The following is a 24,559-nucleotide window of genomic DNA, read 5'->3' on the forward strand; positions in this document are numbered from 1 at the left end:
ATAGACAGCTACATGTCATATAGACAGCTACATGTCATATAGACAGCTAGATTTCATATAGCCAGTGAGCTACAACTGGACCATGAAGTGCTAGGACTGGTATTCTAAGCTTCATCCAAACGTAGTTGGCTGGGAACAAAATCTCGGCTATGTTTTGCAAGCTTTCAAAGTTTTTATACTCTTTTTACCTGAGGTAATACCTCTGAACTGTGGTATAGGCATACATTAGGTCCTTCATTATATGGAACATAGCTCTGGTTTATGAAACAAAGACATAAACTCTAAAATACTTTTTGGATCCTTTTTCCTCCGTCGCAAACACAGTGCCGTCTCCTTGACAACCAACATTAAGTCTTGAAGGGACAGTCACAGAAAGTTTTCATTGCCTTTCAGACAGAATGCGACTTCTGTCTAAACGTCCGTATCGAATATTGGGCTAATATGCTAAATGGCTAAAATATCAGACATGATAACTAGATTGGAATTGGGTTTGTTGTTGTGTAAACTTAGGCCTGGACTACACGTATATGGATATTTTTCTAAACGCAAATTATTTTGTACAATTGGGCCTCTCAACCATACGAACACGGCATTTTCACTCACATAAACAGAGATTTCTCTAAACGGATAAAAAAGTCAAGAAATTAAAAAAATATCCGATTCAGTGGATCAGTGTGGTTATGTTAAACGGAGCTGGTGTTGGTGTCAAGCCGTTCACACATGCGCATTGAAGCAAAACGATTGTCAACAGCAACAATGCAGTGTTTCCTCCAGGACTTTTAGCATTGGTGGCGGATAGCCCTGACCGCGCGCGTAGCGGGCGCGATTTTTTTCGCGTGCACGCGCATGAAACGCGCACGCGCGCTCAAAACAAAGTTTTTAGTTTTTTTGTTGTTGTTTTTTTTCAAAACAACGCGCGCTCAAAACACAGCCAAAACTAGAGGATGGCCCAAAAAAATAATATGAATATACAGAATATAAACTTGTGACTGACAGTCACATACACACACACAAAGATCATCAGCTATAATATAATACGAAGTAGGCCTACATGAGCACAAAAGCGGCTAACGTTACTGATTAACTGTTTACTGTAGTGCAGAGAGATGGTAGTCGTAGGCGGCGTATCAAATGACAAAGCTAAACGTTTAATGAAGGACATGAACGATTGTCAACAACACACTCAAGCAGTAAATAGAACAGTCTAAACAACTTGGGTACTACGCAATCAACTGCGGACGGAACAATACTCTCAACCTATAGTTCCGTGCGTGAATTATGTCAACCCATCACATTACAGAAGTAAAATCACAGTCAGATGGAGCATTCGGTAAACAGCTGAGTATCAGCTGAGTTAAAGAAAACAAACTCTTACCTTTGATGAGACCCACATGAGCCCTGTTTTCCCGTACTTCTCCCGTGTGTCTCTTATTGTCCAAATGTTCCCTGAATTTTAGCTGCATGTTTTTCCAGCATGTAATTCCGTTGTCAATAAAAAAATCGTCTCCCCTTCTTTTCCCCTTGACAATACTGTGTCGTTGCTAAAGTGACGGCATATAAGAATCGTTTTTTGACTTGCTAATGTCTGCTAACGTAGCACTTGAAACTGGCGCCGTTCTCTGGACTGCAGCTGCTCCCGCGTTAGCATTAGCATCCATCTTTTCTTCTCCCTTCTCACCGTCACGAGCTCAAATGACACTTGTCGGCCGATCTAACTCTTAACACTCACTTACAGGACTTCTGACACCATGTCGTGTTATTCTATTAAACATACACGTGAGTCCTTCTGTATTTCAATGTAAGTGTCTTTATTTTAACTCGCTCTGTAAGCTCTACAATACCGGTCTCTTGTTGTCTCGTCGTAACCTGCCCACCTGACCTGGGGGGTATTCCATCAACGTCGCTAAAGGAAAATCCTGGCTTATTTTTGATAACTCTCGCGAGACCTATCAGAATATGCCTGGATATTTTTAAGAACTCTCGCGAGATTTATTAGACTAAACCTGGATTTTCCCTTTAGCGATGTTGATGGAATACCCCCCTGATGTCACTACGGTGGCCTGTACACAATAACAATAATACCACAGTTCACATTTAGACCAATCAGGAGCCCTTGTGTCACGTCGTCAACTGAATGTCATTAATCTGATTTTGGATCAGCGGTTAGAGAGAGATGGGCGTGGATTTAGGTGCACTTTTAGTCAACATCCATTATAGCGCTGATCTAGGATCAGATATATTTTAATCAGCTAAAATGTTCAGATTTTTTTTTTTTTTTTTTTTGAGAACTTTTTTTTTTTTTTTTTGTGGACTGAATCAATTCGTGGCGGAGGAAATTCATTCGTGGCAGCCCGCCACCAATAAATACATGTAGAGGAAACACTGCAATGGCTCAACTTCATAGTCGGTCCACACAAAATAATCAGTTTTTGCTTTCTTCTTGGTCGCCATAACTTGCTTTTCTGTCTGTTTTGTACTTTTCTTTTCTGTCTGTTTCAAAGAGTTTGATCTGTTTACGTTTTCAGTCACTGCCGCCGTTTGATTACAACTGACTGCGCATGCCCATAACGTTCTTCTACGGTATTTGAAAATATCCTTATACGTGTAGTCCAGGCCTTAGATTCTCTATTATGATGTAACTTAGTCTATTAGGATGTAACTTAGTCTTCTTTTCTCTTTTCTTCTGTTTACCTGCTTCGCCTGGCTATAAATCTGCAACCATGCAGTTGTGACTGTAAGTGTTTTTTTCTTTGGAATATTTAAAACTTAGCATGAAGTATGCTGTGCACATGCATCATTCCACAGGCGGGCCAAGTATTGCATTGAGATTACTTTTGATGCAAATATCTTTTTAATATACATAATTTCACATTAGTAGTTACAGGAAAACACACAAGCGAACATGCAATATTATGCAGTAATTATACAACAGACGTGTGTGTATGTGCTCTCGCGCTTTCTCTCCCACACACACACACACACACACACAGGACTCTGGTGCAATGAATCGCTTATTGGTGCATCAAGAAATCACTCACTGATACATTTTAAGCTTTCAGAAAACAACAGATGTCAACATCACTTAATCTCAAGGATCTTGAATCAATGGTTATTATGATGTAGCTGTCTTCACAACGTAAAAATAAGGCATCAAACTATTCAGGGAACATGACTAAAGCCTGGTACACACATAAAGATTTTCTAAATCTTAACAATTTTGGGATAAAACAGTTTTGATCGTATTGTGTGTGGTGTGCTCCAATATTCCGAAGACAGCACACCACATACATAAAAATCTGTCCTACGACAGTCTAGACTCGAGTCTCATCCCCCAAGCCAGAAATCTTACGTGATCAAAGGTGATCTAACGTAGTACCCTGACTGACCTGTACGAGGCTGCCATGTGCGACAGGACAAATAAAGTGCAGAAGAACGAAAAGAAGAAGTCAGCTCGCTTCTTGATTGGCTACATTCCATTCAACGTCACAATCGGACTTGGGAGTTGTCAGTTTTGCCCACACACACGAGGACTTTTGATCGTAAATATTGAACACGTTTAATATTTACAATCGGCGGCCCAGACCATTTTCTGAGCAGATTGTCGTGAGAAATTGAATCTTAACACACCTCACACCACAGGATAATCTTGTAGGATAATCTTTAGAGCCATTCGATAATCGGGCGTTTGCCGTCCTTGGTCGGAAGGGGGGAAATCGGGCCAAAATCGGCCAGATTATCTTAATGTGCAGTGTTTCCTCCAGGATTTTTCACATTAGTGGCGGAGCACTCATTTTTCACGTGCACGCGCATAAAACGCGCACTGGCGCTCAAAACAAAGACGTAACTTCACCAAAAACTAGAGGGTGGCAACAATTATAATTTCTTAAATAGCGGTTAAGTCATTAAAGCCGAGCAGGTGATTTTATATAGAAGGTGATAAAATACCAATATATCCTACAGCTGCAGCGGAACATGCGAAACGCGCATTACACACACACACACACACAGAAAGATCAATACGAAGTAGGCCTACATGAGAGTACACGCACAAAACCTGCTAATGTTACTCATTAACTGTTTACACAAGTAAAATCACAGTGTGACAGTCAGATGGAGCATTCGGTAAACAACAACAGCAAGGTAATGCTATCAGTTGAGTTAAAGAAAACCAACTCTTACCTTTGAGGACACCAACATGAGCCCTGCTTACCCGTACCTCCGCCGTTCTGTTCGTGGTGATTTTAGAGGCAATAGATTATTTTTGCCCCGCGCATATTGCTATGAATAGTTCGAAGCTAGGTGCTTGCACGTTAGGTGCGAGAATGCTCGGTTAACCCATTAGCGGGAACATTATTTGTTTCACAAAATAGGCTGATTTAATTGACCATGAACATCAGAGACATACATTACGAATGTTCATTTAAAATACTCTATACTGAGCACTGGTATAAGAACATGAACCAGAGAACAGCAGTAAATGCAATAACCCACAGTCGTCGCTGATGATGTTGCATTTTCGATTAGGATACGTTCACGGGATTAAAGGGACCGGCGACGGGCGAAGAGAGAAATCCAAATGTCCCGCTAAATTCGGACCAATCACAAAACTGTTTTGAAAGCGCGTCGCCTCGCGCCGCGCGCCTGTTGAGAGCGATTCAGTCTCGATTGCAGTGCGAACACAAACGACGAGGTTAATTGCAACATTGTAACATATTGTAACTAACTACGCCCTAAATCGTAATGAAATGTAGGTCTGGAAGCGGCCTAAATCTAGCTTCAATCTGCTTTTTTCTGTTCTCCGGTCATAATAACTCGCTGCCTTTCTGCGCAGCCTGAATCAAAGTGGACTGTCTGAATCAATTAGTGGCGGAGGAAATTCATTCGTGGCGGCCCGCCACGAATAAATGCATATAGAGGAAACACTGATGTGTGTACCAGGCATTATGTTGGTAAAAAAATCTGATTAAAAGCCGCATTCGTAAATTCGCCAGAGCACACACTGAGTTCGAAGTCATAAAGGGACCAAGTCATTTGATTGGACAAGAAGCAGTCACGTGGACTCTCTGGCACTAAAAGCTAATTTACGAACGTGGCCTTAGACTGCAAGACATAAGCAAAGGAAGCAAAAGTATGCAAAAGTGAACAAAGGAAGGCTATGTCACACACTTTTTACTCAATCTTTCAAGACACCATACATTACAATAAATTGGTTTAAAATTAATTCACACGACTTTGAGTATTGGTATATTTATCGTTTGTATGTAAATGTAAACAAACAGAATGTACACACACACTACTATCAATGACTTGATGTCTAACAAGACTTCACTGGTCGCTTTTGTATGGAATGACCCACATGCTTGATGTGCATCAAGAAATTAACAGCTTTTTACATTTTATTTCACAGAACGAGTACATGAAGGACGACTTTTTCATTAAGATTGAGACCTGGCACAAATCAGACATGGGAACAACAGAAAATGTGAGAATATGTCTCTATTGTTATTTCTCAAGAATGTCAAATATCTCTATTTTTGGTAAGATGTAAGATGACGGTAATGTCAAATGCAAACATTTTGTCAATGTTTAGCATTTGGAAGTTAACTCCAAGAAGTTAAATTCTGACTGCGTAGCTTGAGACTTTTTTACTCAGCAAATTAAGAGATTCTAATCTTATTCAGAAATCATCAAAACTAAGAGATAATAAAGTAAAAAAAAAAATCTTGATTCCTCTAACCAGTTTGTCAAGCATTTCTTTATTCCAACACCACATGATTTTGTTTTATCTGTCCTAAAAATGTAAGTAAATACTATTTATTAGTAATTAGTAATCATGATTAATCTGAATCATTGTGATTAACTTGAAATTTGTAATCGATTGACAGCACAATATTAATATAAATCACGTATTACATTATACCAATCTGACTAGCTAATGGGTGAGCTATTAGCTAGTTAATTATGACACTGGTCTGTGCTATTTCCTAATTGGCTAAATAAAGACAAATAGCAACGTTCTTGAGAAGCTTCTTGGCAACAGATGACACTGGTCTGTGCCATTTCCTGATTGGCTGAAGAGAAATACCAACATTCTTGAGAATCTGGACATTCTAAAACTCCCCGTGGTAATTCGACAAGTCTTTGGAGACGCCTATTGCAGATGCGATGACCGGTAACTCAGACAGCTGCAACTAGAAACTGGACGGTTTAAAACCGTCTTGTTGCATCGCGGATCTTAGATCTGAACTGGCCTTTCGACTTGAAAGACTTTTTTTATTAAATATTAGCATTTCTTCTAGATATTGAGAAGTTATGTTTTGTTTTGAAACACGATTGGGTGATTTCTAGTGCAATGTGCGTCACCTGTTACCTGGCAACCTACTGGACGCAGCAAACCAGTGGAGGCTAATGGACGAAGCAGCTATTTATCAGAGCAACGCATCCGAGTACTTTACCCTCTGTCATGTCCACGCCCCTTTTTGGGTGGTAGAAGTGGTAGAAGTTTGACTGGCCGTCAATGCAAATTTCTGGTCTTTGCTACTTTAATCCGATAAAATAAGAAAACCGTATTGCTTTTTAGATATTAGGAGCCCAAATCCAATGGTCAGTTAGCAGGGTTTCCGTTAGAAAAAATTGGCACCGGTCATCGTGTCCGGGAAGATTTCAATTTACCGGACAAACGTGAGATATTCCGGTCATCATATTAAAATATAATATAGCTGTTTGTCGCGGTGATTACTGTTGTGTAGCCTATATATGCCGTTTAATGTCTATTTCTCATCCGATACGATTAGATGCGAGCTATATAATACATATAATAATATATAGGCTTTCATGATTCGCATGCGCGCTATGCCATTATGTCCAGCGCTGAACGCGCGCCACACTGGGAACTGAACAGACTGCATCGATCAATGAACGACTAGCAGACTAGATATGTGAGATGAAATCACTTGCTTTTGGAGAACAACCAAAAGCACATACACATACAGTATATACACAGAGGAATCTGATACAGCACCTGTTGAATACACAGAAAAAGAGTTTTGCGAATGTAAAAAACATTTGAATACAAAACAAACGTTGTTCCAAAAAGGCAACAAAAGCAACGCACATTTCGATACAAGATATATTCAATAATAATAATAATCACAACACTATATATATATATATATATATTTCATCTCACATATATATATATATATATATATATATATATATATATATATAATAACAATAATAATAACACAGATGGTTTATCTCCCTGAGGGTTTTCATTATCCTAGGCTACTTACATAAGCATTATAAATACAGTATCCACATTACGTTAACTGAAGTGTGTTAAATAGTTTCACGACAGTAATGTACGTTTTCTATATTCTCTTTCCAGTTTTACCCTTTTTATCAATAAAACAACGTCATTTCTATAACCACGTCTCGCTGATTGGGAAGGCATTAAGTCTAGCTGCCTGTCAAATCATACTTACTCGGACTCGGGAGTATGAGAATGGGGAGGATGTATCGGGGGGATACACACCCGTGGACTATTTCAATTTAGTGGCACAAATTAAACTCTAACACTATAGATAGACTAAATTGAACTAAAATGATGGACACCGACTGAATAACTGAGTGGGGGGAAGACAGGTCTCAAATGTGGAACAATTATAACATTTAATACATAAAGATGATCATTGATCGGCAACGACACTATATAATTGTTTGCCTGAATGGTCATCGTATTTGAGATCCTAATATCTAAAAAGCAATAAGGTTTTCTTATTTTATCGGATTAAAGTAGCAAAGACCACAAATTGACATTGACCGCCAGTCAAACCGCTACACTTCTACCACCCAAAAGTGGTTGTGGTCGTTCTGATGACAGGAAGATGACGGGTGACATGATGAATCATGTAGTGGGGCTGGACCGTAATTACATTTGGATTCAAGGATTATTTTGTTGATGACGGTAGTAAGAGGAGAACAGCGGTATGCTGCAAGTCTGCAGCTCAAAATCAGTGACACGACCACCACAATATCCAACTTCATGCGTCACTACAAACCCACAAAGAAAGGTAGCTACGTGAATGTGTTCTTTTAGCTAACTTATTGGCTGTTCAAACGTTAGCTAGAAAGCTAACGTTAAGTTGAAGCTATGTTATGTTTGGGCCACGAAGAGGCAAACCCTTCCCTCTTTGTTCAAGGTGGCGGTGAGAGTTACGGCAGTACCTTACTCTCCTCCTGACAGCCCCATGGTCTTTACCAGAACCTTCTCTCATGTCCTCTCCTCCTGACAGCCCCATGGTCCTTACCAGAACATTCTCTCATGTCCTCTCCTCCTGACAGCCCCATGGTCTTTACCAGAACCTTCTCTCATGTCCTCTCCTCCTGACAGCCCCATGGTCTTTACCAGAACCTTCTCTCATGTCCTCTCCTCCTGACAGCCCCATGGTCTTTACCAGAACATTCTCTCATGTCCTCTCCTCCTGACAGCCTCATGGTCTTTACCAGAACCTTCTCTCATGTCCTCTCCTCCTGACAGCCCCATGGTCTTTCCCCAGAAGAGTGGGAGGAGACAGAGGTTGTGCCGATCGACATCGCAGACCGATCACAAGTTGATGATGTGGTATGGATATGAATATGTAATATATGAACGTGATATTAGTTTCAGACCTTCCTAATGAAGCCCTACATGTGATACAGTTATTTTTGCTCTGAGGTAAATTAATACATTTCCTTTCAATATCTGGACTCAACATAATTATTCTGAAAGAAAAGCCGAAATTTGAATTTAGGCTCTGTACTTCAAATGTTAAATGTGAGGCAAAGAATGTCGTCCTTTATGTGAATGTGTTATCATATACATCTATTATGCTACCATATCAAAAGATGCTAACCCCTTATCAGCAGGGAAGGTGGAACCCCTTATTATTCATAATCGTAGCAGCTCAGAACAAATGTAGAAGTGTTCTGAAATATAATTTCTGCTCACGTAAAGGGAGGGTCTGGCATATGAGGGTTGAAGATAGGTGATGAGGTCATCCAACAGACAGAGAGGAGGGAGAGGAGGGGGGTTGAGGAGGGTGATGAGGTCATCCAACAGACAGAGAGGAGGGAGAGGAGGGGGGTTGAAGATAGGTGATGAGGTCATCCAACAGACAGAGAGGAGGGAGAGGAGGGGGGTTGAGGAGGGTGATGAGGTCATCCAACAGACAGAGAGGAGGGAGAGGAGGGGGGTTGAAGATAGGTGATGAGGTCATCCAACAGACAGAGAGGAGGGAGAGGAGGGGTGTTGAGGAGGAAAATATGGAGAACAATTCCTCAAGTTCCGCCGTGATGGATTTTCCGCCATTTTGACGTTTGTGAAAACCACAGAATGACTTTTACAGTTATTGACCTATCTGCACCAAACTTGGTCTGTAGCATCAATGGACTGAGGTGCTCACGGGATCCATTTTAACAAAGAAACACAAATATGGCTGCTAATAACCAATCAGTTGTCCAGAGGGCGTGGCCTATTTTGTTGCCATGATGGTTCACCAACTGTCTTTGGTACACATGCCCTGGCCAATATCTTAAACATGGTCATGATTGCCCAGAGGGCTACCCTGTCTCTATCCACCTGGTAGACATCTCTAATACAAGGGAGTGGTAACATAGAATTAAACAAAAAAGAAATAGAATGACAAGAATCCAGTAGAAATACAAAATTCCCATAGACCTTCCACTCCCCCCCTTCCCCTTCCCAATCTCCCTTTGCCCCAACAGTCCCCCTCCTCCCCCACCTCCCCCTCCTCCCCCACCTCCCCCTCCTCCCACACCTCTCCCACCTCCCACACCTCTCCCACCTCCCACACCTCTCCCACCTCCCACACCTCTCCCACCTCCCCCTCCTCTCCCACCTCCCCCTCCTCCCACACCTCTCCCACCTCCCCCTCCCCCACCTCCCCTCCTCCCACAAAGGTCCTCAAGGCTCTCCTTTGACCATTCTCAGACAGACGTTCCATCCTGTGACCTTGCCGTGACCTTGCCGTGACCTTGCCGTGAGGTCATGAAAGTTGCTTCTCAAACAACTTACTGCAAAAGGCATAAAGTGCACCAGTGTAAAACACAGTGTACCATCCATAATTGACATTCAATCCAACATGTTTATTTGTTTCTACAAATGGGGGGGACATGTATTTCTTAATGTTAAAATGTTTGTATGAAAATACAACCCTCTTCTGCCTCTCATTCATCATTTGATCTGGAATCCAAATTGCTCAAGTAAAGATTCAACATTAACCTTTTACACTTGACTGTATATATATATTTTTTAACGTATGGAGGTCGGCTGTGGAGCAGGAGGTAGAGCCGCCATCTAATGATCGCAAGATCGGCAGATCGGTGGTTCGAGCCCCGGCTGGCCACATATCGAAGTGTCCTTGGGCAAGACACTGAACCCAAAATTGCTCCCAGTGAGCGGGCCGGCGCCTTGCATGGTAGCTTGCCGCCATTGGTGTGTGAATGTATGGGTGAATGAGAGGCCGTTGTAAAGCGCTTTGGATAAAGGCGCTATATAAGTCAGTCTGTTTACTGTGTCTTCCCACACTCAGGACTACAAGGCAGAGGAAGACCCGGCCATCTTTCACTCTGAAAAGACCGGCAGAGGCCCTCTGGGACCAGGATGGAAGGTATGCCCAAACATCACACATGTATACTGCTTTAACCAGTTACCTAATGACCCAAACATCACACCTGCATACTGCTTTAACCAGTTACTTAATGACCCAAACATCACACCTGCATACTGCTTTAACCAGTTACTTAATAACCTAAACATCACACCTGCATACTGCTTTAACCAGTTACTTAATGACCCAAACATCACACATGCATACTGCTTTAACCAGTTACTTAATGACCCAAACATCACACATGCATACTGCATTAACCAGTTACTTAATGACCCAAACATCACACATGCATACTGCTTTAACCAGTTACCCACGGGTCCTTGAAATCCTTAAAAGTTTTTGAAAATAGACATGGGTCATTGAAAGTGCTTGAATTCCCCTCTCTCTCTCTCTCTCTCTCTCTCTCTCTCTCTCTCTCTCTCTCTCTCTCTCTCTCTCTCTCTCTCTCTCTCTCTCTCTCTCTCTCTCTCTCTAAAAAAAATAATATATATATATTCAAAAATGTTTTACTTAGCTTCTCCTCTCTGTATTACTTAACTTTACACATATTTCACAATATATTGTTTTGCTGTGCTGTGGTAGAGAAGGCAAGAGACCATCTAGTGTTCACACATTCAAGCCTCTCTTTTTAATTGTTGTCTGTGAGCGGATAGTTCCTCTTATATAAATTCTCATCTAGATCTGTCTCAAACTATGCCGTGTTGGGTCCTTGAATTTGAGGGAATTGAGTCTTGAAAGTCATTGAAAGGTGCTTGAATTTGATGTTTCAGAAGGTGTGGGAACCCTGTGTGTGTACCAGCATGTATTGTACCTCATGACAGCATGAGATTCAACTTGTGTGGGTCTTCTCAGTGTATCTGCCCTGTGTTGGATGTTTTTGGGGAATTAGGTCCCAATTTCGCTCTTATCTATTTTTCCCCAATCTCTTTTTGTAATTGTCTAGAAGGAGCTCCACGACAGTAACTGTCCCTATATGACTGCTTATAAGCTTGTAACAGTACATTTCCGCTGGTGGGGACTTCAGGGACGAGTGGAGAGCTTTATACACCAGGTAAGTGGCCCAAATAACCAAATAACGTTTTTTACATTTTTATTATTGTGCTACACTATCAGTATCAGCAGCACAGGATTATAGTGGCAATAATATGGAATGGTTTCCAGCTGAACATGTTGACAAATGGGTCACCTCTCTGCTTTTCTTGTTGATAAATATGTTACATGATTGATTGACAGTTAAACGAGATTGATTAATAAGTTACATACTTGATTGACAGTTAAAAGAGATTGATTAATACGTTACATACTAGGTATGGGGTAGATGCAGGTTAGAATGGGTAGAACTGCAGGTTCCAGAATGCCTTTCAGCAAGACGTCATATAAGTTGACAGTTAGTTTGTTGTTTTTTGAGAAATGCAAATTGTACATGTATACAGAATTGAAAGTGAGTATCTAATAGCTTGTTTTATGTCCCCACCTCCCTCCCTGTGTCACCCTCCCTGTGTCTCCACCTCCCTCCCTGTGTCACCCTCCCTGTGTCTCCACCTCCCTCCCTGTGTCTCCCTCCCTGTGTCTCCACCTTCCTCCCTGTGTCTCCACCTCCCTCCCTGTGTCTCCACCTTCCTCCCTGTGTCCCCGTCTCCCTCCCTGTGTCTCCCTCCCTGTGTCCCCACCTCCCTCCCTGTGTCCCCACCTCCCTCCCTGTGTCCCCACCTCCCTCCCTGTGTCTCCACCTCCCTCCCTGTGTCTCCACCTCCCTCCCTGTGTCCCCGTCTCCCTCCCTGTGTCTCCCTCCCTGTGTCCCCACCTCCCTCCCTGTGTCTCCACCTCCCTCCCTGTGTCCCCGTCTCCCTCCCTGTGTCTCCCTCCCTGTGTCCCCACCTCCCTCCCTGTGTCCCCACCTCCCTCCCTGTGTCTCCACCTCCCTCCCTGTGTCTCCCTCCCTCCCTGTGTCTCCCTCCCTGTGTCCCCACCTCCCTCCCTGTGTCTCCACCTCCCTCCCTGTGTCTCCACCTCCCTCCCTGTGTCCCCGTCTCCCTCCCTGTGTCTCCCTCCCTGTGTCCCCACCTCCCTCCCTGTGTCTCCACCTCCCTCCCTGTGTCCCCGTCTCCCTCCCTGTGTCTCCCTCCCTGTGTCCCCACCTCCCTCCCTGTGTCCCCACCTCCCTCCCTGTGTCTCCACCTCCCTCCCTGTGTCTCCCTCCCTCCCTGTGTCTCCCTCCCTGTGTCCCCACCTCCCTCCCTGTGTCTCCCTCCCTGTGTCCCCACCTCCCTCCCTGTGTCTCCACCTCCCTCCCTGTGTCTCCCTCCCTCCCTGTGTCTCCCTCCCTGTGTCCCCACCTCCCTCCCTGTGTCTCCCTCCCTGTGTCTCCCTCCCTGTGTCCCCACCTCCCTCCCTGTGTCTCCACCTCCCTCCCTGTGTCTCCCTCCCTGTGTCTCCACCTCCCTCCCTGTGTCTCCACCCTCCTCCCTGTTTGCCCCCCCTCCTCCCTGTTTGCCCCCCCCCCCCCTCCCTGTTTGCCCCCCCTCCTCCCTGCACCTGAGCAGCAAGAGAAGCGCCTCTTCACCAACTTCCACCGGCAGCTGTTCTGCTGGCTGGACCGCTGGGTGGACCTGACCATGGACGACATCCGCCGGATAGAGGAGGAGACCCAGAGGGAGCTGGACCAGGTACACACTCCCCATGGTCCACTGGACTGTACCCAGCACTGGGTCTCCTAACACACCTGCTTTTACCCTATACTATGCACTGGGTCTCCTAAGACACCTGCTTTTACCCTATACTATGCACTGGGTCTCCTAAGACACCTGCTTTTACCCTATACTATGCACTGTGTCTCCTAAGACACCTGCTTTTACCCTATACTATGCCTCCTAACACACCTGCTTTTACCCTATACTATGCCTCCTAAGACTTCAACGGCCCCCCTTGCTCCAGTATATTAATAGTGTCTATTAATTTAAAAATATATATATTTATATCTTTCTTTCTTTCTTCTTCTATCACGACGACTGCCAATGGCCCCGGGCCTGAGCTAGATTACTCTTCCTGCTAGAACTGGTGAATTGATGATTCACTTGCTTAGTCAAATGTATCGATTTGTAAGTCGCTTTCGAATAAGGTGTCTGCTGAATGCCAAAAATGTAAATGTCTACTTTGACAATGACTCTCAGTTATCCCCCCACCCTGAGATACAATGACAATACTATGATGGCTGCACATCCCTGGTTAACACTTAATCAGCCATGCGGGGTCATTTGACCCTCCTTTCATGACTTTTCCTAGATATGTGCGTTCTACCACCCACTATCCTTACATTTTCTAAATCACATCAGAATAAGCTAGTATATAAAGCTATTTTGCAGTTTTTCTTTGTAGGAAGCAGGCTAATTTACAAGCGGCCAACTAGTGGTCATTGTGTGTAAGTAGCAGCTTGAGCATGTGTCTCTTTTAGTAGGTAAAAAAGGCACGGCTGTTCAAAAAATGTTAGACTGTACTGTACTGTACTGTACCAGCAGGCTACAGAACAGCGTCTTTCACAGAACTATCACTCTGATAAACTACCCCCCCCCCCCCTACTTTGACAATGACTCTCAGTATCCCCCCACCCTGAGATACAATGACAATACTGTGATGGTTGCACATCCCTGGTTAATGTGATCACTCTTTAACCTTTACACTACTGATGTTTACAATACTGCCTTTGCACATACTGTATGTTGCACATACCTCTTTGATATAGCCTCTTTTTATACATCTGCACATTACATACTGTACATAAACTACCTTAACTGTACATAGATCATAACTATATATACCTCTAAACTACCATACATGCCTTACTGTACCTATCACTATCATTGTCATGTTTTATTTATATCATGTCAAATCACTATTTGCACTTCTGGTTAGGTGCTTAACTGCATTTCGTTGTCTAGTACCTGTACTCTTCAATGATAATAAAGTTGAATCTAATCTAAATTGATGATAAGTACTGTGTCAATAGATTTAACATTTTAATCAAGTTAATCACAATAATAGGCTGTGATTAATCATGATTATCTGTAAAATGCTGTCTGGTACATGATGCCATTACCCAGTCAGTGTGTCATGTTGTAGAGGCAGGATAACTCATGTTACTACTCAGTGTGTCATGTTGTAGAGGCAGGATAACTCATGTTACTACTCAGTGTGTCATGTTATAGAGGCATGATAACTCATGTTACTACTCAGTGTGTCATGTTATAGAGGCAGGATAACTCATGTTACTACTCAGTGTGTCATGTTATAGAGGCAGGATAACTCATGTTACTACTCAGTGTGTCATGTTATAGAGGCAGGATAACTCATGTTACTACTCAGTGTGTCATGTTGTAGAGGCAGGATAACTCATGTTACTACTCAGTGTGTCATGTTGTAGAGGCAGGATAACTCTTGTTACTACTCAGTGTGTCATGTTATAGAGGCAGGATAACTCATGTTACTACTCAGTGTGTCATGTTGTAGAGGCAGGATAACTCATGTTACTACTCAGTGTGTCATGTTATAGAGGCAGGATAACTCATGTTACTCAGTGTGTCATGTTATAGAGGCAGGATAACTCATGTTACTACTCAGTGTGTCATGTTGTAGAGGCAGGATAACTCATGTTACTACTCAGTGTGTCATGTTATAGAGGCAGGATAACTCATGTTACTACTCAGTGTGTCATGTTATAGAGGCAGGATAACTCATGTTACTACTCAGTGTGTCATGTTGTAGAGGCAGGATAACTCATGTTACTACTCAGTGTGTCATGTTGTAGAGGCAGGATAACTCTTGTTACTACTCAGTGTGTCATGTTATAGAGGCAGGATAACTCATGTTACTACTCAGTGTGTCATGTTGTAGAGGCAGGATAACTCATGTTACTACTCAGTGTGTCATGTTATAGAGGCATGATAACTCATGTTACTCAGTGTGTCATGTTATAGAGGCAGGATAACTCATGTTACTACTCAGTGTGTCATGTTGTAGAGGCAGGATAACTCATGTTACTACTCAGTGTGTCATGTTATAGAGGCAGGATAACTCATGTTACTACTCAGTGTGTCATGTTATAGAGGCAGGATAACTCATGTTACTACTCAGTGTGTCATGTTGTAGAGGCAGGATAACTCATGTTACTCAGTGTGTCATGTTATAGAGGCAGGATAACTCATGTTACTACTCAGTGTGTCATGTTATAGAGGCAGGATAACTCATGTTACTACTCAGTGTGTCATGTTGTAGAGGCAGGATAACTCATGTTACTACTCAGTGTGTCATGTTATAGAGGCAGGATAACTCATGTTACTACTCAGTGTGTCATGTTGTAGAGGCAGGATAACTCATGTTACTACTCAGTGTGTCATGTTGTAGAGGCAGGATAACTCATGTTACTCAGTGTGTCATGTTATAGAGGCAGGATAACTCATGTTACTACTCAGTGTGTCATGTTATAGAGGCAGGATAACTCATGTTACTCAGTGTGTCATGTTATAGAGGTATGATAACTCATGTTACTACTCAGTGTGTCATGTTGTAGAGGCAGGATAACTCATGTTACTACTCAGTGTGTCATGTTGTAGAGGCAGGATAACTCATGTTACTACTCAGTGTGTCATGTTATAGAGGCAGGATAACTCATGTTACTCAGTGTGTCATGTTGTAGAGGCAGGATAACTCATGTTACTACTCAGTGTGTCATGTTATAGAGGCAGGATAACTCATGTTACTACTCAGTGTGTCATGTTATAGAGGCAGGATAACTCATGTTACTCAGTGTGTCATGTTGTAGAGGCAGGATAACTCATGTTACTACTCAGTGTGTCATGTTATAGAGGCAGGATAACTCATGTTACTACTCAGTGTGTCATGTTGTAGAGGCAGGATAACTCATGTTACTACTCAGTGTGTCATGTTGTAGAGGCAGGATAACTCATGTTACTACTCAGTGTGTCATGTTATAGAGGCAGGATAACTCATGTTACTACTCAGTGTGTCATGTTATAGAGGCAGGATAACTCATGTTACTCAGTGTGTCATGTTATAGAGGCAGGATAACTCTTGTTACTACTCAGTGTGTCATGTTATAGAGGCAGGATAACTCATGTTATAGAGGCAGGATAACTCATGTTTTAGAGGCAGGATAACTCATGTTATAGAGGCAGGATAACTCATGTTTTAGAGGCAGGATAACTCATGTTATAGAGGCAGGATAACTCATGTTTTAGAGGCAGGATAACTCATGTTATAGAGGCATGATAACTCATGTTCTTTGTGTTTCTCAGATGCGGAACGAGGGATCTGTCAGAGGGATGAAAGCAGGGGAAGACTAGAGAGAAAGAGGGAGGGAGAAAGAGAGGAATGGAAAAGCGGGATCCGGGGCTACGTTCGATGACTTCAACCTCCTCCAGTCCTCCATTACCAATGACCACACCATGCCCTTCCACACAGGACCTGTCATCCCTCATCCAGGATTTGCTTTGTGTTATGTGTGAGACTATGGTTTTTATTTGAGAATGGACATTGTTGTTGAGTATTTGTCGGTCTGTGTCATTGTTTTGGTGCTTGTTTTTTCGTTGGGTTCAGTCTCATCATTTGCTACCAAATTATTTGTTTTTTTACAGAAAAGCATTTGAGTAATGGCAACATTTCTTTTTTTATATATTAGGCATTATAACTGTCATATTATCTTGGGTTCTTTTTTGCAACGATAAACTAATGACTATTACTGTACCAGTGGGTCACATAAGACCCAGCCCACTGTTAAGATTAACGGAGCAGTCCTCTTAATTCATACATGTATCTCAATGATGATAACCAAGTAATGACCTATTTTAACAGCGGTAGCTTCTGTTTGAAGAGAACGGTCTCTGATTTTTTGTGAGACCAATGAACCAGTCCTTGTTGAGACGGTTGAGCGGATGACATGCGTTTCTAACTGAAGTGGAACAGTGGAACCCCTCCCACCCACGCCCAGGCCACTCCACTGAGAAGTGGGATTGGCCAGAACTTTTTGAAAGTTATGTCTGATTTACAATAATAATAATAATAAAATATTGACTATCATAAAACATGGGGAGTACTGTGAATCTGTGGAGAACCATTTTGTTTCCAAATTTGCTCGGTTATCACTTTATCTTTGGCAGTTGTATTACTCTAGGTGCCAATCTAATGACTGGGTCTCTTGACATGTCATATTTCTCTGGTCATGTGTGTGTGTGTCTCAGGCCTGTGCTTCTTGATATGCTAACCAGGTTGTGAATGGAACTGTTTGAAATTCAAGGTAAAGAAAATGTGGGGCATTTTCTACGTCCCATGTCCTGGAGTGGACAATGTAGTGGATGAGGAATATGAATAATGGCCTAATTTGCAGTTCTATAAATAAGCATGTTCTCTTTTGCTGATGTGACGAAGGTTAGGATGAATTTCTTTGTAGAGTACTGGAATATCAGGTTCTCCTATCAGCTTGGGCTGTTGTGTAATCACCCATAGAGTTAACAACATGTGACTTCACTTAGTTATTAAATGTAGTGGGGGCCTAATCTGGATATATATATATATATATATATATATATATATATATATATATGTTATGGTACATACAGTGGGGCAAAAAAGTATTTAGTCAGCCACCAATTGTGCAGGTTCTCCCATTTAAAAAGATGAGGCCTGTAATGTTCATCATAGGTACACTTCAACTATGAGAGACAGAATGGGGGGAAAGAATCCAGGAAATCACATTGTCAGAGTTTTTATGAATTAATTGGTAAAATCCTCTGTAAAATAAGTATTTGGTCACCTACAAACAAGCAAGAATTCTGGCTCTCACAGACCTGTAACTTCTTCTTTAAGAGGCTCCTCTGTCCTCCACTTGTTACCTGTATTAATGGCACCTGTTTGAACTCGTTATCAGTATAAAAGACACCTGTCCACAACCTCAAACAGTCACACTCCAAACTCCACTATGGCCAAGACCAAAGAGCTGTCAAAGGACACCAGAAACAAAATTGTAGACCTGCACCAGGCTGGGAAGACTGAATCTGCAATAGGTAAGCAGCTTGGTGTGAAGAAATCAACTGTGGGAGCAATTATTAGAAAATGGAAGACATACAAGACCACTGTAGTGCGGTGGCTTAACACTTAATCAGCCGTGAGGTGTTAAACAGCACCAGTGAGTACAAAAAAAAATCTACCTTTGCACTCGATCAAATTTCAGGACCCTCCTTTCATGACTTTTCCTAGATATGTGCGTTCTACCACCCAGCATCTTTACATTTTCAAAATCGAGTTAGTATAAAGCGATTTTGCAGTATTTCTGTGTGTGTCTGTGTATTTGCCTTGGGATTCGGCTGCCATCTTTTTCTCCAAGGCTGCAATTCTCTTTTATATCAGCAGAGGTAGCAAGGGGACACACACTGTGCTCAACCTTCAGGCTTCAGTGCTGAATTAGATACAGTGGATAAAACTGATATTTGTAACATAATGTGTTTATATATATAGGCTATATATAGCAATAGTGATACATAAGATATGTATATGTACAGACAGTTATGAAAATGATAAACTGTACAGTATGTCTCCCAATCCCTTCAGATTTGTTGGAGCTGAGGGTTTTTTTTCACAGCGGGTTTACCCAAGTTCCATGCAATAGTGATAAGATATTATGATATGTGTAGCCTATGTACAGTTATGAATGATACACTGCACAGTATGTACCTATCAAGCTGTGTGGTATTACATAGGTACCACAGCAAAGTAGTTCATCAACGAATATTATATAACAAACGGATATTTATAATATTGTATATAATGTCTTTTTTGTATATCACTGTAGACCACGTTGTAGTAGTAGCCAATTGCAGAGTGTATTCATTATTTTGTTTGTTTGAATCCTCACTGTGTTAATGTTTTGCAGTGAACAAACAATTGTTGGGTGAATAAACTGTCTCTTGCCGTGAAATGTGTACATCAAATAAAATGATGTCGGCGATGATTATGCCTGTAAAGCGCTGTAAATTTTCAAATAATGCTATAGGCTATATATATCTATCTACCCTCCCTCCACCCCCACCCAGAGAGCTTTGGACTGTCTGGATATGAACACTTGAACACTTGATCTCTGCACTTTATATTTATATTAATTATGACTCTTGCACTTTGATGTTGGTTTGCACTGTCTTGTCCTGTCTTGCACCTGTCCTGCTGTAAACCGTGCTCCATTGTTCCAAACCAAATTCCTAACATGTTTACATGTCATGGCAATAAAAGTCTTCTGATTCTGATTCTGATTCTGATATGAATGTTCAGTTGTGATATGAAGTAGCCAACAATTCTCATGTCGACCATGATAATAATAGGCTACAACAAGGTTGTACATAGATATAATAAATATAAGATAATGACTTCTATTTGAGTAGCCTACAGTTATCGTCTCATTAGGACGGCCAATGTAACGCGTTGTTTTTTGGATTTTGCATTCCTTGTTTTGTGGTAAACGAATCTCTTTCTGATCGTCCCGTTCACAAAAAACGAAGGTGATAAGTCACTTAATATGGCGAAATAAATGTTCGTTCAGACAATATTTATAATATTGTATATAATGTATTTTTTGTGTATCACTGTAGACCACGTTGTAGTAGTAGCCAATTGCAGAGTGTATTAATTATTTTGTTTGTTTGAATCCTCACTGTGTTCATGTTGTGCAGTGAACAAACAATTGTTGGGAGAATAAACTGTCTCTTGCCGTGAAATGTGTACATCAAATAAAATGATGTCGGCGATGATTATGCCTGTAATCATCAACGATATAACGAACGGATATTTCTGAGTGGGGCAGTCCCAGATATAGTGAAGACAGACAGGAAAGTAAGGGGAAGAAGGGAGAGAGTATTGACAATTGATAATAAGATATTGATAATGTAGGAATAAGTGTGTTCATATGCAAACATATTCAATGGCATGTAATTAGTAGGCAATTGTTTATCACAGATGAATCCTGACAATTGATGGTTGATGCATGGGGGAGGGTCATCTTATTCTCAATGATCTCTTTCTGATCGTTTCCGATCACCACACAAAGGATGCCTCCAACAAGCCCTTCAAACCATCCCCCACCAGAAAGGTTGTACTCAGTTGTACTCAACTCTCTCAACCACGGCAGGTTCAACCACGGCAGTTTCTCGCGCCTGTCCCGTTGCAGAGTGTATTAATTATTTTGTTTGTTTGAATCCTCACTGTGTTCATGTTGTGCAGTGAACAAACAATTGTTGGGGTGAACAAACAATTGTTGGGAGAATAAACTGTCTCTTGCCGTGAAATGTGTACATCAAATAAAATGATGTCGGCGATGATTATGCCTGTAATCATCAACGATATAACGAACGGCAGAGCATGTATTTGACAAATAAACGTGTAGGCTAAGAACTAGTTTCTAAAGTGAGTTACAATCACTTGATACAATGGTTGATGCACGGGGGAGGGTAATCTTATTGATCGTTTCCCATCAGCAAACAATAGCTGCCAATTCATGAGCGAGCCAAGCGGGTTTCAAAGCTGCCAAGCGGGTTTCAAAGCTGCCAAGCAGGTTTCAAAGCTTACAAGCTTACAGCAGTCACTGTGAAGCTCATAACTATGATAACACAATATTGCAATATTTATTACTATTATTTTTGTATAATAATAATCAACCATCATTCGTTAGTAATGAAAACTCCCGCAGTTCCAATCAATCTCTTCTCCACTTTACACATTACATAACCAAGATCTCTTTTGACATCACAACAATGTCAACACAATCACAACAGAATCTTATTTTATCCAACCAGGTTTTATATTTTGATTATGACATCATGTCTTTAAACATTGTCACACTTTCCATTACACACATTAGCGGCATCAAAAATGATGGGCTGGGCGTGCGAGGGAGCGTGCTTATTCTGGCAGATTGTGAAATATTAAAACCAATAACATTCTGAATGATTTATCATTCTGTACTCTTTCTCTCCTTTCTTTCATGTATTTTCTTTTCTTTTTCTCAATTAGTAGTCTCCTAATCTCGCTACAGTTTGAGCGAGACTGTAACTGTCATTGTTTGAATGAATGAATGAATGGTCTTTATTTGTCATTGATATAGTACAGGTACCAAACAACGAAATTTGGGAGGGGGGGCTCCCCTGGTGCTAGGAAACTAGGTGCTAGGAACTGGTGCTATAACTGTGTTCATGTAATAATGTTTAGTGAACGAACAATTGTTGGGTGTTTGCCACAAATCGGAATTCTCTTGCCGTGAAATGTGTACATCAAATAACATGATGTGGGAGGGTTGATGGCTCTCCGATCAATGAACAAAGAGATCGGGTTTCCCCCGCGGTGTGTTCCTGTTGCGTGTTCACGCTTCTTGCGTGACATCGCCATCCAGCGATTTTTGTGGATCAGTACACACTGCCCCATTGTGAATAGTGGTCATGTGAATCCACACCTCGTCGCGCTTTAGTAGGTAAAAAAACGTCGCGCCTGTAGTGTTAAGACCATATTTAATAATGGGGACGCGCCGGACAAAAGCACAATTTTTTTTTTTTACATCACCATGTGCTTTACATCACCATAGCTTTCAATTTTTGGTGGGAGCCACTTCATCAAGATGGCCGATGGCGGCCATCTTGGATTTCCAAGGTGGCCGCCATGTAAAATCTATAAGTGCAAATATCTCGGCTTCCAAGCCACTTAGAAGGTCAATCTTGGTGTCAAAATATACATTTTCTGGGTCAGGGAATGCATTAAAGCTATTGCGAATATCATTATGTTTTTTTTTTTTTTTTTTTTTACCACTGCACTGACTGAGGCTGGTATCGCATCCTCTGGCACAGCTGACTCTTTCCTCAAAGCATCCCACCTCACTAGGACAAGACATGCCCACCAAGTGAGCGCTCTGGCACTGGGGAAGCTGCAGCAGGATGCCTTCTTGGACATGGTGACTGAGGGACCACGTGATGAGAGGATCAAAGAAGCTTGGAGACAAGATATGATCACCAAGAGTCCAACATTCCAGTACTGGGATACCATCCTCAACTTGGAAATAATGGGTCTGATATTTGTACGTGCCCACAGAGAACAGGATTTCCCCCTCTATGTGGAGTCACTGAAGGCTCTCGTCCCATGGTTCTTTGCCCTTGATCACCAGAACTATGCCAGATGGATTCCTGTCCACATCCGCGACATGGAAAGCTTGCCCACGTCCATTCACAATGAATTTGAAGAACATGGTCACTGGGTTATTCCCAAGACCACAAACATATTCTCAAGCATACCGATAGACCAGGCTCATGAGCAGAATAATGATCTGGTGAAGGGTTCTGGGGGTGCAGTGGGACTCACCGAGAATCCCTCAGCATTGAAGAAGTGGATAATCGCAGGGCCTGAACAAGCACGACTCCTAAAAGAGTTTGAGCAGGAGTATATTTCAGAAGAAGGCAATAAACAACAACACCATGAAGAAGTAATGTCTACACAGAAGACATTCAAAGAACAAGCACTAGTTCTGGTGCACACCATCACTGGGATGAGCAATCCATTCCTAGATGATACCCCCGAGCTTCTAATGCTGGACACACGAAATATAACTGACGAGTCTGTGGTTAACACTGTCCGCAATGTGGAATCAGTGGGCAGAGATCAGTACAACAAGTACCATTAGAGAGTGATCAGGAACCGCACACACTCCATTCACGAGCCCATCAAAAATAACTCACTGCCTCTCTTCAGATGCCCAACACCCAAGACCAAGACCAAGCAGGCAGGGCAGATCTCAATGTTGAAGGATGATGTTGCACTCTTCTCCCAATTATATAGCCATGCAACACAGAGAGGGTGACATGAGCACCTTTTTTAAGCACGAAAACCATCCATACCCTCCCTCCCTATCTGACAGAGGGAAACTACGCTTGGGAAAGAAGTCAGATCTGCTAATTGTTCTGACAGAGAAGACACAACAGGAACCTCCAGGTACTTTTTTTTTACAAACAAGTTGTAATCAGTCATTGGCATTAAGTAATATCAGTAATAATCAGAAAAAAGCATATCATTCTCTTCAAGGTCTGTAGAGAGTCCTTATTTACAGTTTGTTTTTCGTTTTTTAACTAACTTTCTTTTTTACCTCCAGGGACTTTTGATGTCAAAGTACTCGACGGTGCTGCTGTTGTGCACTTCCTGTCCACCACCAACATTACCACATTCGACGAATATGCCAGTTGTGTCTTTGCTCCCCACATCATGAAGCACTTGGAGACCTCTGCAAGAGTTGATGTGGTCTGGGATACTTACATCACCAGCAGCATAAAAGAGTCAACAAGGGAGAAGCGAGGCAAAGGGATATACGACGGAAGGTGGCTGGTCAGAACAAGCTGCCAGGGAATTGGCCAGATTTCCTGCGTGACCCTATGAACAAGCAGGAACTCTTCACCTTCCTCTCCAGGAAGATTGCATCCATTGCCTGGCCAGATGGTAAGCAGGTCTTCATTACATCTGGCACCAGAGTGGTCGGCACAGACACCAGCCACTTCATACTGCCATGTAACCATGAAGAGGCCGACCAGGATACTGATTCATCTGCTTGATGCCCTGGAGCATCGCTCTTCTACCTGCTTGGTACGCACTGTGGATACAGATGTTGTCGTTATCCTCATCGGCAAGTTCCATGCCCTGCTCACCAAGTATCCAGCTGCAGACATCTGGGTCGCTTTTGGCACTGGCAAGAACTACAGATATCTTCATATGAATAACATCTGCCATACTCTGGGCAAAGGTAAGTCCACAGCACTTCCAGTCTTCCACTGTTTCACAGGCTGTGACACAACCTCAGCATT

The 24,559-nt window shown here is 42.2% G+C and overlaps 1 protein-coding gene across 2 annotated transcripts in view; it reads left to right on the top strand.

Annotated features, from left to right (window-relative positions):
- Nucleotides 1–17,682, top strand: part of pitpnbl (phosphatidylinositol transfer protein, beta, like) — an 88,652-nt gene extending 70,970 nt beyond the window's left edge. Inside the window, exons 5-10 of one of the 2 annotated variants that reach the window (XM_080524391.1) lie at nt 5,414–5,482; nt 8,543–8,626; nt 10,596–10,673; nt 11,620–11,727; nt 13,220–13,342; nt 16,985–17,682. In XM_080524391.1, coding sequence (XP_080380517.1) covers nt 5,414–5,482; nt 8,543–8,626; nt 10,596–10,673; nt 11,620–11,727; nt 13,220–13,342; nt 16,985–17,032 — 510 coding nt within the window. In that variant the 3' untranslated portion in view covers nt 17,033–17,682. Of the gene's footprint in view, nt 1–5,407; nt 5,483–8,542; nt 8,627–10,595; nt 10,674–11,619; nt 11,728–13,219; nt 13,343–16,984 lie in introns of both variants that reach the window. The other variant, XM_080524392.1, reaches the window with a different exon arrangement.
- Nucleotides 17,683–24,559: the final 6,877 nt, after the last annotated feature.

The sequence above is a fragment of the Nansenia antarctica genome (assembly GCF_963989245.1).
Source record: "Nansenia antarctica genome assembly, chromosome: 2".
NCBI classification, from domain to species: domain Eukaryota; kingdom Metazoa; phylum Chordata; class Actinopteri; order Argentiniformes; family Microstomatidae; genus Nansenia; species Nansenia antarctica.